The sequence below is a fragment of the Xyrauchen texanus genome, chromosome 48 (genome assembly GCF_025860055.1).
Source record: "Xyrauchen texanus isolate HMW12.3.18 chromosome 48, RBS_HiC_50CHRs, whole genome shotgun sequence".
Lineage (NCBI taxonomy): Eukaryota > Metazoa > Chordata > Actinopteri > Cypriniformes > Catostomidae > Xyrauchen > Xyrauchen texanus.
Window position 1 is genome coordinate 9,736,429 of NC_068323.1, and position 17,108 is coordinate 9,753,536.

Here is a 17,108-nt window from a genome sequence, read left to right on the forward strand (position 1 = left end):
TCTTTTATTTTTTTATCTTTCTTGTATAAAACATTATGATGCCTATAATAAAACATATTCTCCCGCAGATTTTTTTTTTAACCAGGATATAAATCAAGTTTCAGTTTCTTATAAATCACGTGGGATCCGCAAGTGCTCAGTCCAAAATTCCACCCAACGTCATAGAACACATCCCAGCGCGCGGATTGGCTTGCGGTTGTGGGCACAAACACAATCCAGCTCTCTGATTGGTTCTTTCACCTGTCACTCAACCACACACGCTCTACGCACAGAAGTGCGTTCCTGCAAGAGTCGGAGAAAAACGCGTACTGTAAAATTAAACGCAAAACTACAATTACGGGGAACTGACCTGTTCTTCCCTATTATTTCTGCGCATAGAAGAAAATAACTTATACCTGTGGATTTTTGCGTTAAACCGACGCATCTGAATAAGTGGGGGTGAGTAACACAATAATAGCTGTTATTTCCGCGTTCAGCATTTTTTCTGCATTGAACTTAACAGGAAGTTTTGATCGTGATTGATTGATTAATGCTTGATATTATAACGATAAAGAATAAATGATATTTGAGGCTATTAGAGGACATCAGTAGATGTGCACTGGCCATCTGCAATCGGTCATGTTTATGATTTACATGTGTACATCAGTGCAGGCAAAACAAAACATTATGAGTTCCTGTTATTGTGTTATGTCATATAATAATAATGGATCTGTCAGCTTTCATCCTTAAGGAATAATAAGAGAAACGTCAAACTTGCTGTGCTTTTTGGGATTTTAAAGTTGCAATAGGCCCATTTAATATTACTGTAATAAAGCATACAATTATCATAACGTGTTACCATAGATTTAGGAAACATGCTAAATTGAAATAATGGAGTTTATAAAAACAATTCTACAGCCAGTATTTTCTACTTTGAAATGTCCATTTCTGTTTGTGTTTTGGCATGTGTGATCCATTCACCAATAGTATTTCGACACCCTGGGTTGCCATATTTGAAACAAGTTAGCAGCAAACACAGCGCGCTACACCAGGGAAGCCAGCAATACATCTAGCTAATATGGACAGAGTTATAAAAAAATCCACACAAGCTGGTTTATAATTTGCAAACAATAAAAACATTGCAAACTTATACATTAGCTGATCAAATTAGTGTAAGGCTCGTCGCTTGCCATTGTCAGTTTTCTCATTCCTGTTGCGTGCTCCTGCAACCTGCACAAGCTTCGAGTCTGGTGCGGAGGGGGTGGACGAGATAACACTCCAATATTTTTAATTTGGACCGCAGTACCCATTTTAAACGCTTGATGTTAATGTTACATATAGCTCCTTCAAAGCACATAAACACACACAAGCACACTTTTGTAGCCCATTATGCCCATCTTTATGCATATCTGTGGTAATAAATATCAATATAATATTGTAAGGAATAATTGACGATGGACCGTTGAATTATTGAAAAATAATGCACACCCGAGGTGGTAATGCGGTCATGATGCGCAGCATGGTTACCACAGCGCAAGACATTTAAAACGTTTCAAGACATTTTCTGGATTTCGTCCCTAAAACACTCTTGTGAGTGAACTACTTTCTTCCTCCATGGATTCCGCGTCGTGCTTTGATACAGGATGAGCCTTCATTGCTAGTTCGAAAAACGTCACTTTAGAACTAGCAACGGAGAACGTGCTACTTTTCAGCATTGGAGTAGCAGGGCACTTTTCAACCACATTACCCCCGTATTCTGGTTGGTCACACCTCCTGCGTTCAGATTGGCTACTAAGAGCTACTTACAAGTGGTCTGTGATTGGCCAGTTGAGAAGTCGTTCGTATAGTTGTAGTAACAATAGTAAACAGAAGGACATCATATCGTATAAGTTGCAGAAAAACAAACAGCCACTAAGTTCAAAGTTCAGTGTGAATTTTAAATGGTTAACATTAGACAAGACAATACTATCACATGTCTTTATACATAAAAAAAAAGAGAGAATACACCCAATAAACCACCCCTCTGCCCCAGCCGTTATAAAGACACTTCTCATTTCTTGCTCATTTACTTTTACTGTTCAATTCTCTCAGCCTACAGAGTCGCAGAAATGAGTCAGTGGTTGGAGCTTCAGCAACTGGATTCAAAGTTTTTGGAACAGGTGGACCAGCTGTACGATGACAACTTCCCAATGGCCATTCGCCAGTATCTAAGCACCTGGATAGAGAGTCATGACTGGTGCGGACGATTGCCTTTATGGCTTCCATTGCTTTACAACTACATTTGACAAATATACAGATTTGAAAGCAAATCGTAAACATCCTGTTAATGCTGGGTTTTATTTCTTCAGTTTTGTGTCTTTTAGTTTATGTCTAGTTGCATTGAAGGCATTTATATATGCTAGTGTATAGAGGCTAACCGATAATTGATTTTGCCGATACTGATAACTGAGGGGATGGAAAAGGCTGAAAACTGATCAGAGTATAATTTGCCATTTAGTAGTTTTATAATTTGACGAAGTTATTGAATGCAAACACTGTAGATGAACTTACCTCAAACTCAACATTTAAAAGTGAATTAGCGGTAGCATCACAAACATCATATGTGCTCCAGACCTAGTGGGGGCAGTAGAGAGCCTAATGCTTTCATTTCAGTTGTTGACTGCAAAGCGTAAATGAAAAATGTACTTTGTGCTCTTTTAATTCTAGGGAAGACAATATATTACTTCTGTTCAGTAATAGAATCAATTTAAACTTAATCTGATGTAAATCATCTGATGTGAAATATTATTCGTTGCCCATAGGGACAATGTTGCTAATGTGGAGAACGAGTCCCTGGCCACCGTGAGGTTCCATGACCTGTTGACCCAGCTGGATCACCAACACAGCCGTTTCGCGATGGAGAAAGACTTCTTGAACCAACATAACATCCGCAAGATCAAACGGAACTTGCAGGTGTCCGTCCACAATTGACCACTTCCTTTTCAGGCCTCGATATACTTCCTGAGAACTTCCTTTTCGCTATTCGTTCAGGGGTAAAAACGCATAGCAACAGTATACTGTTTCTGAACATTCAGACACACCGCCGTGGGAGGCATTCACCATTTAGAAGTACATTTAAATATGAGGACGCCACATGTTAAACCTGAAAAATGTGTTATCAATGACTTTATGCCTCATTCGGAGTAGAATTCAGATGAGATCAGTAAAATAAGCAGTTTTAATCACTCGATGATTATTTAAAGTAATATATATGCACTAGAAAAAAAAAATATTTTTCTGGTTTATATTCATGACGCTAATGCCCTAACACAGTATACGTGGCCATAATATGCACCGGTTAATCTCTGCTATTGTGATTTATGATAGCACTGATACTACTGCAAATATGAGTGTATAAAAGTGTTATTGTGCAGAATAAAGTCAAAACAAAAATCATGGGCATATGTTACTTAAGACAGATGTGTGAATGGCTTTCGCTGCATATGGCACATGAGTGAATGGGCACTTGAGAGTATTTGATTCCTTTAGTAGACTAATTAAACAAAAAATAAATTGCATGACATGGTCATGGAAAATCTCTCTAAGCTAACAATTATACAGATGTAGGTCAGTTGTACCAGGTCTCTAATAACTCTACACGCTGATAACAAACATAAACAGAACTTGCTGTTGGCATCAAGGTAGGTGGAGCTCTAGGTCACACCTTCCCTTGATGTGGACCAATAGCAGTAAGAAGGTGTTTTGCTGTCGAATAGAACTTTTCCTAAAAGTTCGCCCCAGTGAGCTAAAACGAATCACCGAAACGAACGCAAAAGCAGCTTCTTTTTGGCCAGATTTGTTTTTAATGGCGTCACACCTTTTCGTTCTTCGATTTCACAGGAAGTGTATCGAGGCGTTTAGTGTCAAGTTTCACCAATCTCTGAATCTTAAGTCTAACAACAGCAAAACAAGTTATAATTGAGACACTTTTACCTTTTGAATGTACTTTATTAAATGTCAGAACCGATTTAAATGTGAAGTTTAATTTGCATGGGGGATTTGGAGTCATCTGAAACCTTTTTTCTAGAGCCTCTTCCAAGATAATCCTGTTTCCATGGCGATGATCATCAGTAGGAATCTTAACGAGGAAAGGAAGATTCTGGCCTCTGCTCAAACAACAGAGGTCAGTAATAAAGTGCAACAGTCTGAAAAAAAGTGCAACAGTTTTTTTCCATATGCAAATACATTTTTAAAGATATCTTACAAACCTTTAAAGACAGACCTACCGTGAGCTCTGAGGTAGTTAATCAATGGTATATGCTTCTGTTGAAGCTATCACTCCATGTTATTTTGCTTATTAATGCAATTCTTAGTGAATAACTACACTACCCATGAACCTGAAGGAAAACGTTCCACCAATCAGAGAATCATGGTCAACAAAGTGTTCAAAAGAGCTCTGATTACACAAGAACTAGTTTTAAATGGAGATAGAATGGCTCAGCATGCCAAGCTTTTATTACGTTGTACATTTATGCAATATTAACATGCACATTGCAAAATCTAGCAGAGAGTAAAGTGGTGTGTTGAATTGAATGTGTCTGTTTGTTTTGTTCCAGAATCAAGCAGAGAGCACCCAAAACGACATGATCGTGGAGAAACATCGAGAGATGGACGGAAAGGTGAAGGAAATAAAGCTGAAAGTACAGGTGATTTTCTCACACATGAATGCTCAATTACACCTCTTAGCAGGGCTGTATATACGCTGTTTTTATATTTACTATTGTAATTTACTACTTCTACTACAATGTTGTTTTGAAACAACAAAATATATTTTTTACAACAGGGCTGTACAGTGCAATATGTACAGAGTGCCCTCGCAATAAGTTTTGCGTGCCCTCAACATAATTTTTGCACTCTCTCAGAATAGTCTTGCGCTCTCTCAGAATAGTTTTGCGCTCTCTCGCAATAGATTTGCGCTCTCTCGCAATAGATTTGCGCTCTCTCGGAATAGTTTTGCGCTCTCTCTCGCAATAGTTTTGCGCTCTCTCGCAATAGATTTGCGCTCTCTCGGAATAGTTTTGCGCTCTCTCTCGCAATAGTTTTGCGCTCTCTCGCAATAGATTTGCGCTCTCTCGCAATAGATTTGCGCGCTCTCGGAATAGTTTTGCGCGCTCTCTCGCAATAGTTTTGTGCTCTCGCAATAGATTTGTGCTCTCGCAATAGATTTGCGCTCTCTCGCAATAGATTTGCGCTCTCTCGGAATAGTTTTGCGCTCTCTCTCGCAATAGTTTTGCGCTCTCTCGCAATAGTTTTGTGCTCTCTCAGAATAGTTTTGCGCTCTCTCAGAATAGTTTTGCGCTCTCTCGGAATAGTTTTGCGCTCTCTCGGAATAGATTTGCGCTCTCTCGCAATAGTTTTGCGCTCTCGGAATAGATTTGCGCTCTCTGCAATAGAGTTAGCTCTCTCGAATAGTTTTGCGCTCTCTCTCGCAATAGTTTTGCGCTCTCTCGCAATAGTTTTGTGCTCTCTCAGAATAGTTTTGCGCTCTCTCGCAATAGTTTTGTGCTCTCTCAGAATAGTTTTGCGCTCTCTCGCAATAGTTTTGCGCTCTCTCAGAATAGTTTTGCGCTCTCTCGGAATAGTTTTGCGCTCTCTCGGAATAGATTTGCGCTCTCTCGCAATAGTTTTGCGCTCTCTCGGAATAGATTTGCGCTCTCTCGCAATAGAGTTGCGCTCTCTCGGAATAGTTTTGCGCTCTCTCTCGCAATAGTTTTGCGCTCTCTCGCAATAGTTTTGTGCTCTCTCAGAATAGTTTTGCGCTCTCTCGCAATAGTTTTGTGCTCTCTCAGAATAGTTTTGTGCTCTCTCGCAATAGTTTTGTGCTCTCTCAGAATAGTTTTGTGCTCTCTCGCAATAGTTTTAAGCAAAGCAAACGCTATTTTTTTTTTATACGTTTGATTCAAATTTGTTAGGGTGAAGTTAAATGTATATATGTTGTATAGCCATTTTGTTTATTTATTTTTTCTTTATATTTAATGTTTTTCTGATGTGTTGTGAATAGGATTGTAAATGAAAATATTTAAAGAGAGAACATAAAACTAGAGAGGTAAAAATGGGTAGGCATAATAATGTTTGGCTTCAGCTTATTCCTTTTTGGACATTTAAAAAAGATGATGTTGGATGATTGAACTGTCATGAATTGTATAAATGCATAAATAAATAAATAAATGAAAATGAAATAATACAGTATGCTTTAAAACCAGGGTTTCTGCCAAAACAAACTTACAAACAAATCATAAACTTACTTTAAATAGTTACTACAGTATTACTTTAGTGAAAGCATTTGTTAATGCCAAAAAATAAAACATGGTTCGCTTACAACAGTCATGGTTACTACAATATTACTATAGAAAACTTATTTTCACCAAAAACTACAGTTACAGTCTACAATGTTACTAGAGTAAAACCATAGTTAAACTATGATGTTTGTATAGTAAAATGAAACTAACCACAATATTATGGTTTTTATTACCATAATTTAAAATTTTCTGTATTATTACTATGGTTTTACTACAAATATCAAGGTTAAAATATGGTTAATGTTGTAAAACCATGGTAAATTTATTTCAAGGGAACCCAAAGCTACTGTGAGGGAACGCAAACTATTGTGAGAGTACGCAAAACCTTTTGCAAAGCACGCAAAACTATTTCTCGGGAAAAAACTAAATCCCTCCCTGTCCTCTGTAAATATGTGTGCTTGCGTTTGCAATTCATCTTTACTCCTCCAAATGATCCTGTAAAATATTTTTGTTTAATCTCTCATCAGGAAACTGAGCAAAACATCAAAAATCTCGAGGACCTGCAAGACGAATATGACTTTAAGAGCAAAACTCTCCAAAGCAGAGGTGACAGAATTAGTGTTTTCAACAGTGTCAAATGATTTGATTTGATTTGAGAGTTAATAACTTGACTTTACTTAAACGTAAATGTATTTAATTTGGGTTAAAACAGTACACAAGTCACATCAACTGCATTTACTGTGGCTTTTGATGTTTTTTGTCCATTATGGAGCTTGACAGCCCAGAGTCACTTCACTGTCATTAAATGGCAAAAACACATGAAAGATTTTTATTTTTTAAATTCATATTTTTTAAAGGATGTTTGGGTCTAAAGACATTTTGTAATGCATTTCGATTTTTAATTGTTTCTATTCATCAGAGGAGCTGAACGGGACCATTTCAAAAGAGGTCTTGAATCGTGAGAGATTGGTCATTCGTGCCATGTTCATGAAACTCAACGACATGAGAGAGGTGAGAACATTGCAGACAGGTTGCAATGATGCTTATAGTTTAATGAAGAGAACTGTAAGTGTACTGTTGTGTTAAATCTCATGTATGTGTGTGTCTATGCAGAGTGTGATTAGTCAGATGTCGGAGGTGTTGAATCTCATGGATCAGGTGGTGTTCGAGTTAATCTCATCAGAACTGGCTGAATGGAGGCGTCGACAGCAAATGTCCTGTATCGGTGGACTAACCAATGTTTGCTTGGACCAGCTGCAGAACTGGTAACACACACACACACACACACACGATGTTTAATAAACAGCTATTCGGATCAATAAGATTTCACTGTGGGTGGGGCTATGCTAAAATGCTTTATACTTAGTTAGGACTTTCGTTTAAAGCTCCTTTCCTTTTTCTGTCTCAGGTTTACTTCCGTAGGAGAGTCTCTGCTTCAGCTCAGACAGCAACACAAGAAGCTTCAAGAACTTGAGCAGAAATTCACATACGACAGTGATCCCATCACTCACAGCAAAAGCACTCTGCATGACAGGATAACATCAAATCTCAAAACTCTCATCACAAAGTAAGAGTCCTTTGCAGCTTTTAGGTACACTGGTATGTTTACATACACTTTAATAGTTCAGTTTCAGTCAGACTAAAACAATAATTCATCTTTTTAAATGTCATGTAAATGCTTTAAATTGAAACAGTCCAATTTTTGCGAAGTCGGACTAACCGACCTAGATAATGCGATTGAAGCTCGGCTTTGTACACCGTCTACACGTTAATCAGACAACAATCCAACCTCAGCATTGTGCACATGCTCCGAAAGACAGAGCTATGTAATCGAACATTTAAAGGAAGGACGTCAGCTTGTCAGCTGATGTCGTCCGATTAACACGTATACATGATGTACGAAGTAGAGATTGGCCGATAGTGGATTTCACCAGTACCGATAACTAAGGTGCTGGGAAAGGTAGATAACGGAGTACGTTTTTATCTATTTATTTATTTATTTTGTATGCCCTTTTCTCCCAATTTGGAATGCCCAATTCCCACTACTTTAGTAGGTCCTCGTGGTGGCACGGTTACTCACCCAAACAGGATGGTGGAGGACAAGTCTCAGTTGCCTCCGCTTCTGAGATCGTCAATCCACGTATCTTATATCATGCATAAAGTGCATCTGGAATTTAATCAAATTTGGACTCTTGTAGCCTCTGTCTGGCCCTCCCATCACAGGAAGGAAAGACTAAAAACATTTAATATTGGCTACCAATTTAAAAACACTTTTGGCAGACTTTCAACACATTATCAAATCAGCACAATCCAATATCAGTCAAACTCTTATTTGTATTTGTTTATATAATGGTACATAAACCAATGTGATATACTGTATACGTGAAAAACATGTCTTGAGTATTTTAAACTTGCTTACAGCCTACCCTGTTTTACTGATGAGCGATGTTAAGTCCATGTTGAATGTGTGCATGTTTAAGTTTAAGTGAGAGTCTGTGACACATTATTTATTTTGAGCTTGTGTTGGTTTGTTTTTGTATGGGGATACGGTATTAATTGTATTTGTTCGGGTCTTGAAAAAGGTCTTAAAAAGTCTTAAATTGGATTTAAAAAACTCTGCAACAATCCTGTTGCATGTGCTTGACCTAATCATAATTGTCTAATCATAATTGGTGCTTGTGTGTGTTTTTGTGTATGTGTTCAGCTCCTTGGTAGTTGAGAGACAGCCGTGTATGCCGACCCAACTCCAACGACCACTGGTGCTGAAGACGGGAGTACTGTTTACCCTCAAAATCCGGTAAACTTTAACACGTTAGCGTCTTTGCTGACTTGTCTATCTCTGGAAATAGAGCCAGACTATATCATTAAGTTCTAACGAGTCAAGTTCCTTTATGTTCCAGGCTGCTTGTAAAACTTCCGGAATTCAACCACACAGTTCGAGTGAAGGTGCAATTCGATAAGTAAGTGTAGTCCAAACTCTGACTCAAACTGAAGTCATAAACGCCAACTTTTCTCTAGATAACTTCAGTATTTAATATATTCCTTTAGCATACTTTTATTTAACATTAATATTTATGCAAACAAGACAGTACTGTATTGATATTCCTCAAACATTTGGGTTAGTGGTTGTACAAAATTCCCAACCCAAGTATTAAACTATTTATTTAAATTAATTGAGCCAGATCTGCTTAACTTACAGACTTTGTGTCTGTAAGTTGACTGATGGGTTTCTAGAGAAAGCCGTTTCTTTTTTGCCATTTTTAGCTAATATTGACCTTAAGACATGCCAGTCTATTGCATACTGTGTCAACTCAAACACAAAAACAATGTTAAGCTTCATTTAATGAGCCAAATAGCTTTCAACTGTGTTTGATATAATAGACTATACTTTGAGATCAGTTGAATTCCACTTTGGTGAATTAAAGTACCAATTTCCTTTCGAAAATGCTAAATCTCTACATTATTCCAAACTTTTGTGCGCCAATGTATAGGTATAATTAAAAGTACAATTTGCAGAATTGGGTAAGAAAAATAATATAGAACTAAAGCCTAAAAACTAAATTGACCTAAAACCATAACACTGTTCTTTTACCTTCATTTCCTTCATGAAAGGGAAATCTTGTTGAAAATGCATATAGAATATTTATTTAACAATTTGTTGTCTTTTTGTCTTCCAGGGATGTTGTTGAGAAACGGAAAGGGTGCGTTCTTCATACTGTTTTCAATATTTACATACCATAATAATTACGTTTATTTCAGTAACAAATCACTTTACAAAAAAAGCTCTATTTCTTAACAATGCATTAGGTATCATGAACTAACACAGAGCAATATTTTTACAGCATTTAATCAATCATAATTATATATACATATATAAATATGTATGTGTGTGTGTGTGTGTGTTTATATACACAGTATATATACATCGATAAGCCACAACATTATAACAGCCTGCCTAATATCGTGCAGGTCCCCTTCGTGCCGCCAAAACAGCTCTCAATTATGCCAAAAACAAACAAACATCTAGTGAGCGGCAGTTCTGTGGGCAGAAACGCCTTGTTGATGAGAGAGGTCAATAGAGAATGGCCAGACTGGTTTGAACCGACAAAGTCTACAGTAACTCAGATAACCCCTCAGTACAATTGTGTTGAGAAGAATATAATCTCAGAATGCTACTCTGAGATGCGGGTTGGCGCTGTTTTGGCGGTACGAGGGAGACCTACATGATATTAGGCAGGTGGTTTTAATGTTGTGGCTGATCGGTGTATATACACACACTGATATATAATTTTTACCGATTAATTGTGCCGATAGTTGCTTTTTGGAAACGTTAACGAATACAACATTTTTGTAAATTGATACCGTTGATTTTAAATTGGTCAAAATCTACTTAAATTATTGGAATTTCTCTTACTTGGAACCGTTCCCTGTTTTAGGTTTCGAAAATTCAACATCTTGGGAACAGCCATGAAGGTCATGAACATGGAGGAATCCAATGGAATGGCAGCAGAATTCCGTCACTTGGTAAAGTGGAAAAAGAAAGCAGCAAATTATGGTTCCAGTTAAAAGAGCATATTCAGTCAAATATGCAGTTTGTTGTACTCAAAAATATGTTTTTCTTACCCAGCAATTGAAAGAGCAGAAAGTTGCCGGAAACAGAACCAGTGAGGTGAGAAATTTCTTTGTAATCAACATAAGATTACCCAAATCATTTTTCTGTTCATAGTTATGTCATTGACATACACAACTATTGATGTAATGTTTGACAGGGTCCACTGATTGTCACAGAAGAACTTCACTCCATCACCTTTGAAGCAGAAATCTGTTGGTCTGGACTGGTCATGAACTTTGAGGTTAGAAGATCCTTCACATGTAACATTTCAATCTTGTCTTTTGCCCTCTATTTATTCACCAACTACACAAAGCTCAATTAATAAACTCTATAATAATATAAATAATTCAGGCTACCAAATGGCTTGTCATTAAACTTTTTTCCCTACAACTCTCTCTCTGTCTTTAGACCACATCTCTGCCCATTGTCGTGATCTCCAACGTCAGTCAGCTACCCAGTGGATGGGCTTCCATCTTGTGGTATAACATGCTGATCTCTGAGGCCAAGGTTAGCCTGACCACTCTTAGTGCAGGCCCACGTTTTTAGTAGTCTTCAACACTGACTACTTCTGGTTACTGTTTACTTCCTTCCCCATTGGCCACCTCTCAGTGTGGTATCCTGTAATGGTACAGTGTTTATCTCGGCAGCTTTTGTTGTCTTCAGCCTAGATAGTTTCACTTACATGACTAGAAAATAGCCCCTCGGTGGTGTTATCTAGATGGCCGCCAAGTGAGCTGACTAGCCAGAATGGCACACTCTATTTGGCGTAAACCTCAGTTCTCCTTGTATGATCACCATTTTTCTCTGTCTCCATCTTTCTCTTTGCCTTGTTTCTCCAGAACCTTTCGTTCTTTGTGAGTCCTCCTCCGGCAACATGGGCACATCTATCAGAGGTGCTGAGCTGGCAGTTTTCATCCATCACCAAAAGAGGCCTCAATCAAGAACAGCTAAGCATGCTGGGTGCTAAACTCCTGGGTATGTATGATGACTAAAGATGAATAATTACTTGTTATAGAGCTGTTCAGTCATGACGTCAATATGTAGGCTAATTTACCATGGGTTTCCTTGGGAATTTCTATAAGGATTTTATAGTAGCGTTACAACTGTGGTTCGCTAAATTAGACATCATTTGTCAAGCTAATGTGAGCTTACTTGCTTGATGAATTATGCGTAATTAAGCGTGAGCGGACAAACATTGTAGTTCTTAAGACCTTACGAGGCAGTTAGACCTCTTATAGAACAAAATGGGAACTCTTCAAGTCTCTTCAAGTAATGTTAAAACCAGACCTCATTTTACTCTTTAAAATAACAGCTAATTTAATAACCCATTGGAAATTCCCAATTGTCCCTCGTTCGCCAATTCCACCATTTTCTTTCTGGTTGATGCTGTAAATTAAGCATATAGTTGTGACACTTTGACCAACAGGTCCCAAAGCAATGATGGACCCTGAAGCTCAGATTCCTTGGAATAAATTCTGCAAGGTGGGTATACACTTTGTATATCTGGCACTGATTCGTTTAGCCATTTAACTTCTCAAGAGTTGAAAGGTCGCAAATTCTCATTAAATCAGATTTGACAGGATGGTTTTCTTCCTTAATGTGTAGGCTGGCAATGAGAAGAACTTCACCTTTTGGTTGTGGATTGAAGGAATTATTGACCTTATTAAGAGACACCTGCTGAGTCTGTGGGATGATGGGTAAGAATTCAGATGTTTGGATTATGTTACTCCCTAAAAACACATGCATCCCTGCTGAAAAATCTTCTGGTTGTTTCTAGCAGGTCATTTACAATCAACTCAAGCTGGTCTAGATGGTTGATCACCTAGACTAGCAGATGGTGGCACCGAGGTTGACCTGTGGACAAGCTGGTTAGCGCTAGTACACCATCTTGCACCACAAACAAACCAGCTACCCAGTTTGAAAAATGTATTTGACCACAATAAGTAGGTCTGACCTGGTTTTTCCTCACAGAAATTTCAAGAAACCTGGAAAATCCAGCCTTAAACAATGGTAGGTGGTTTACATGGTTGGCTTCTAGCTGGTCATTTACAATCATCTCAATCTGGTCTAGATGGTTGATCACATAGACTTGCAGATGCTGGTGCTGAGGTTGACTTGTAGACCATCTTGTTCAAGCTGGTTAGAGCTGGAAGACCACTTTGGACCTACAACAAACCAGTTACCATGTTCTAAAAACATACTTGACCACCATAAGCAGCTCTGATCAAGTTTTTTCCTGGAGGTATCTCAAGAAACCTGGAAAATCCAGCTATAACCTTATTTTAATGGTAGGTGGTTTACATGGTTGGCTTCTAGATGGTCATTTACAATCAACAAAATTTGGTCTAGATGGTGGATCACCTGGACTAGCAGATGGTTGCACCAAGGTTGACTGGTTTGAGCTCGTACACCACTTTGGACCAGTAACAAACCAGCTACCATGTTCGAAAAACCCATTTGACCACCATAAGCAGGTCTGACCTTGTTTGTCTCGCAGTCATCTCAAGAAATCTGGAAATTCCAGCTGGTTTTATATGGTTGGTTTCTAGCTGGTTATTTACAGTTATAACAAGCTGGTCAAGACGGTTGATCACCTGGACTAACAGATGGTGGCGCCGAGGTCGACCTGTAGACAATTTTGATCTAGCTTTTAGACCACTTTGGACTAGCTACCATGCTCTAAAAAGCCATTTGACCATATTCTGCTATGACCAGGTTTTTCTAGCAGGAATCTAAAGAAAACTTTCCCTTTTTTATGCTTAGACATCACTTTACCCTTGCGTCTGCTCAATTTCGAACCCTTTGAAAATTTCCCACTTAATCCTGCTTCTCTCTCTTAGGTGTATAATGGGGTTCGTGACTAAGGACTCAACTAGAGCGCTGCTACATGACAAAGCTCCTGGGACATTTCTGTTGCGCTTCAGTGAGAGCAATCGTGATGGAGCCATTACGTTCAGCTGGGTTGAACATGATGCAAACGGTGAGATATTTCTTCACTCTGGTGCCACGTGATAAAGTGACCATCAAACGCACGCATCAAAAAGGTCTAAATCCATAAAGACTGAGCACCAGGCAACACAGGCGTGTTCGATTGAGGATTGAAATCACAAAGTATTATCTGTGAAACTCAAATTTAGCAAACATCTTCAGGGAAAACAATTGCCTTCTCAATAGGTTTAAGGAAACTATAGCACATCAGGAGTTTTGCTTTGGGCACTTGAGCAAAAAAACATCCCATACTTTGTTGGTTGATTACTGGGTTTTGTGTGTTTAGAAGAGCCACAGATCCGCTCCGTGGAGCCCTACACGAAGAAGGAACTCTCCGCCGTCTCACTTCCCGACATCATTCGGAACTATCGCGTGATGGCAGCTGACAACGTCCCAGAAAACCCTCTGCGCTTCCTCTACCCCAATTTACCCAAAGACGAAGCCTTCCAAAAATACTATTCCAAACCTACAGACAGTAAGAAACCTGCTACACTCTTAACACTCTTGGCAGTGGTGGCTCAGTGGTTGAGGCTCAGGGTTACTGACCAGAAGGTCGGGGGGTTCAAGCCCCAGCACAACCAAGATGCCACTGTTGGGCCCTTGAGCAAGGCCCTTAACCCTATCTGCACCAGGGGCGCCGTATCATGGCTGACCCTGCACTCTGACTCCAGCTTAGCTGGGATATGTGAAAACTAATACATTTCACTGTATATATGCAAAAAAATGGTGTGTATAATGTGTGACCAAAATAAAGGATTCTATTCTATTAAATCCAGAACAAGAACCAATGGATGTTGATAAGAAGTCAGATGAGGGCTACATCAGCACCACCCTCATCTCCATCTCTGAAATGTGAGTCAATTTTAAAACAGGTTGAAAAGTGGTTAATTTGGGAAATTAAAAAGGGAGCTCTTCATTAAATTTGGGACATGTATGCAGGATGTCTTTCAGAAAGCAGTATATCATATTTTGTGAAAATCCTCACACTGGTGGCACTATAGTAAGGAAAAGTTTGTTTTTAGCTTATATTGACTAATTGATCTTTATCTTCTAAATGCACAGTCTAAACTTAACAAAACTTGGTACACATGTACACCAGGATAGTCTGTGGTCACATCCCACATTTCATGAAATGATGGTCATGGGGAGGTTCTATGACAAAAAAATTTGCCACCATCGGACATCTGTATCTACAGTATAGTATCTAATCAACCAAATTTGTAAACTGTGGCCTACAATTTTTCTACTATCTGGGCCCTAATAATGACAATTTTTGGTGCAATTCCCAAAATGTACTTTGAATGTGATTTCAGGAAAACAGCCGAATATAACGACACACTCATGCCAATGTCCCCTGAGGTTTACGGCGAGCTGGAGCGCATGGTATGTAAATTGTTACCAAATGTAAATATCTAAATATAAATTGTGGTCCAAAAGTCCACACAGCTCGAGGGCAAGCTGCCATTGAAGCTGAAGTGGGACAGTCCAAATACTAACAAATTTAAAGTCACATTTTTTCACAAAAATGATCATGTTGACAATACAATTTATTTTATGAAAAATAAAAGTATTACATTTGAAAAAAATAAAAGCATTATCATAAGTGGACTTGTATAAATGTTGTCAAATTTTCATTGTAAGTCTTTCTGCTTGACTCTAGAATCGATACATAGGAGATTTCAAATCTTTGGAGGTAGAGTACAATTATTCCCTTTGCGTGTCTACTTTTTTTTAAGTGTACGTTTGTGTATATTGCGTAGATTTATTATTAGGTTAACACTTTTTTATAATGTTAGAATTTATAATATTATTTATATTTTACATTTAAACTTTAATATGAATTTATGTATACAGTAAGACGCTAATATACTTTTATTTTGGCTTGCAGTTGCCAGAAAACTTCCAATAAGTTATTTGAAAGAACAGACGACTGGCAAAAAGACGACTTCAATCATTGTGTGCATTCTTGTAATATCACAGACAATACAAGAGGAATACACATAGACATTTGTGTCCAGCAGTCCTTTGTTTTATTATAATGTTGAGAAATGTCTTGAAAAACACTGTATACTTGCTGTCATCTGAAACAAAAACATAATTCACCCAAATATGAGAATTCAGTCATTTACTCGCCTTCATATTGTTCCAAAACTGAGCAGTGAAATTGAATGGTGATCGAGGCTGTCAGCCTCTAACTGGAACAACATGTTTTTGGGTGAATTATTCCTTTAAGTTCATATTAATGCTCTTGATACTTCAGAACTTAATCCATCAAATATAAACAACTTGTTAATGTGTGGCAGGGAAGTTGTGTATTATTATCACTTCATTTATCTTAGCAAACTTGCTAAGTATCAGAACAAATCAGAGGTGATGATATAGGAAGCTAGAAGGGTGAATCTGTCGATAACCTGCCAAGAACATCTTCATCCCACCACCCCTTTAGTAATGTCAAATGTGCTTGTTTGCATAGAACGTGTGCTTGTAGTAATGAAACCATCCATCTCCAGTGGGATTTAGTGCAGATTTACACAGCTAGTGGCACCAAAGCAGTCAGTGTTATAACCAGTGCATTTATTTGTTTTTATCAGTTAACTTTTCACGTGTACAGTAATGATACAAAAGCATGTTCTGACAATAAAACAGTAAATTTATAAAAATTGTTGCTTGGTTTATGTACACAACATGATCATTACATAAAATCACGTGTGACAATGGCTTATCAATAGTTAGTTGCTAGTTTTGTTGCAAAAACGAGTTTGTCTAATTGTAGAGATGAAGTCCATTTGAAGCGTCATGGAGTTTGTTGTTTGCAAAAGAATTAAATGCAACATCGCAACTATCCAGTTTCTGGAAAACTTAGTGTTGGTATTACAAATAATTATCCATTAAGATTTCATGTTTGCTTAAGTTCTGAGATATTTAGTTTTTTAGGTGATGTTTTTTTTCTTCTGATTAACATTTCTTAATGATTCAAACATTTAACAAAGAAAAGAAAAACATGTATTCACAGAAACAACATTTAACTCCCACTATTACCCCTCCCAATCCCCAACCCAACACTGACCCTCAACAAACATCCCTGTGGTCACACATGAGTATACACACACACACACACTATATATATATATATATATATATATATATATATATATATATATATATATATATATATATATATATATATATATATATATATATATATATATATATATATATACATTATATATATATATATATATATAAATATC

The 17,108-nt window shown here is 37.8% G+C and overlaps 1 protein-coding gene across 1 annotated transcript; it reads left to right on the forward strand.

The window, feature by feature from the left end:
* Nucleotides 1-252: 252 nt before the first annotated feature.
* On the forward strand, nucleotides 253-16,825 carry LOC127639572 (signal transducer and activator of transcription 1-alpha/beta-like). The gene is made up of 25 exons (XM_052121649.1): nucleotides 253-438; nucleotides 2,071-2,215; nucleotides 2,781-2,931; nucleotides 4,046-4,141; nucleotides 4,575-4,664; nucleotides 6,785-6,863; nucleotides 7,177-7,268; nucleotides 7,371-7,522; nucleotides 7,666-7,824; nucleotides 8,962-9,054; nucleotides 9,158-9,217; nucleotides 9,935-9,958; nucleotides 10,694-10,781; nucleotides 10,885-10,926; nucleotides 11,027-11,110; nucleotides 11,278-11,376; nucleotides 11,709-11,844; nucleotides 12,296-12,351; nucleotides 12,475-12,566; nucleotides 13,710-13,849; nucleotides 14,144-14,332; nucleotides 14,634-14,709; nucleotides 15,171-15,240; nucleotides 15,518-15,550; nucleotides 15,746-16,825. The coding sequence occupies exons 2-25, from the start codon at nucleotides 2,088-2,090 to the stop codon at nucleotides 15,764-15,766; spliced, it is 2,250 nt and encodes a 749-aa protein (XP_051977609.1). The 5' UTR covers nucleotides 253-438; nucleotides 2,071-2,087; the 3' UTR covers nucleotides 15,767-16,825.
* The last annotated feature ends 283 nt before the right edge of the window (nucleotides 16,826-17,108 follow it).

What these genes read in the sequence shown, in the direction of transcription:
- LOC127639572 (XM_052121649.1), top strand. Translation starts at nt 2,088, where the DNA reads ATGAGTCAGTGGTTGGAGCTTCAGCAACTGGATTCAAAGTTTTTGGAA. An exon ending in TGGATAGAGAGTCATGACTG is followed by an intron (nt 2,216 to 2,780) that starts GTGCGGACGATT and finishes CGTTGCCCATAG; the next exon opens with GGACAATGTTGCTAATGTGG. An exon ending in GACTGGTCATGAACTTTGAG is followed by an intron (nt 11,111 to 11,277) that starts GTTAGAAGATCC and finishes CTCTGTCTTTAG; the next exon opens with ACCACATCTCTGCCCATTGT.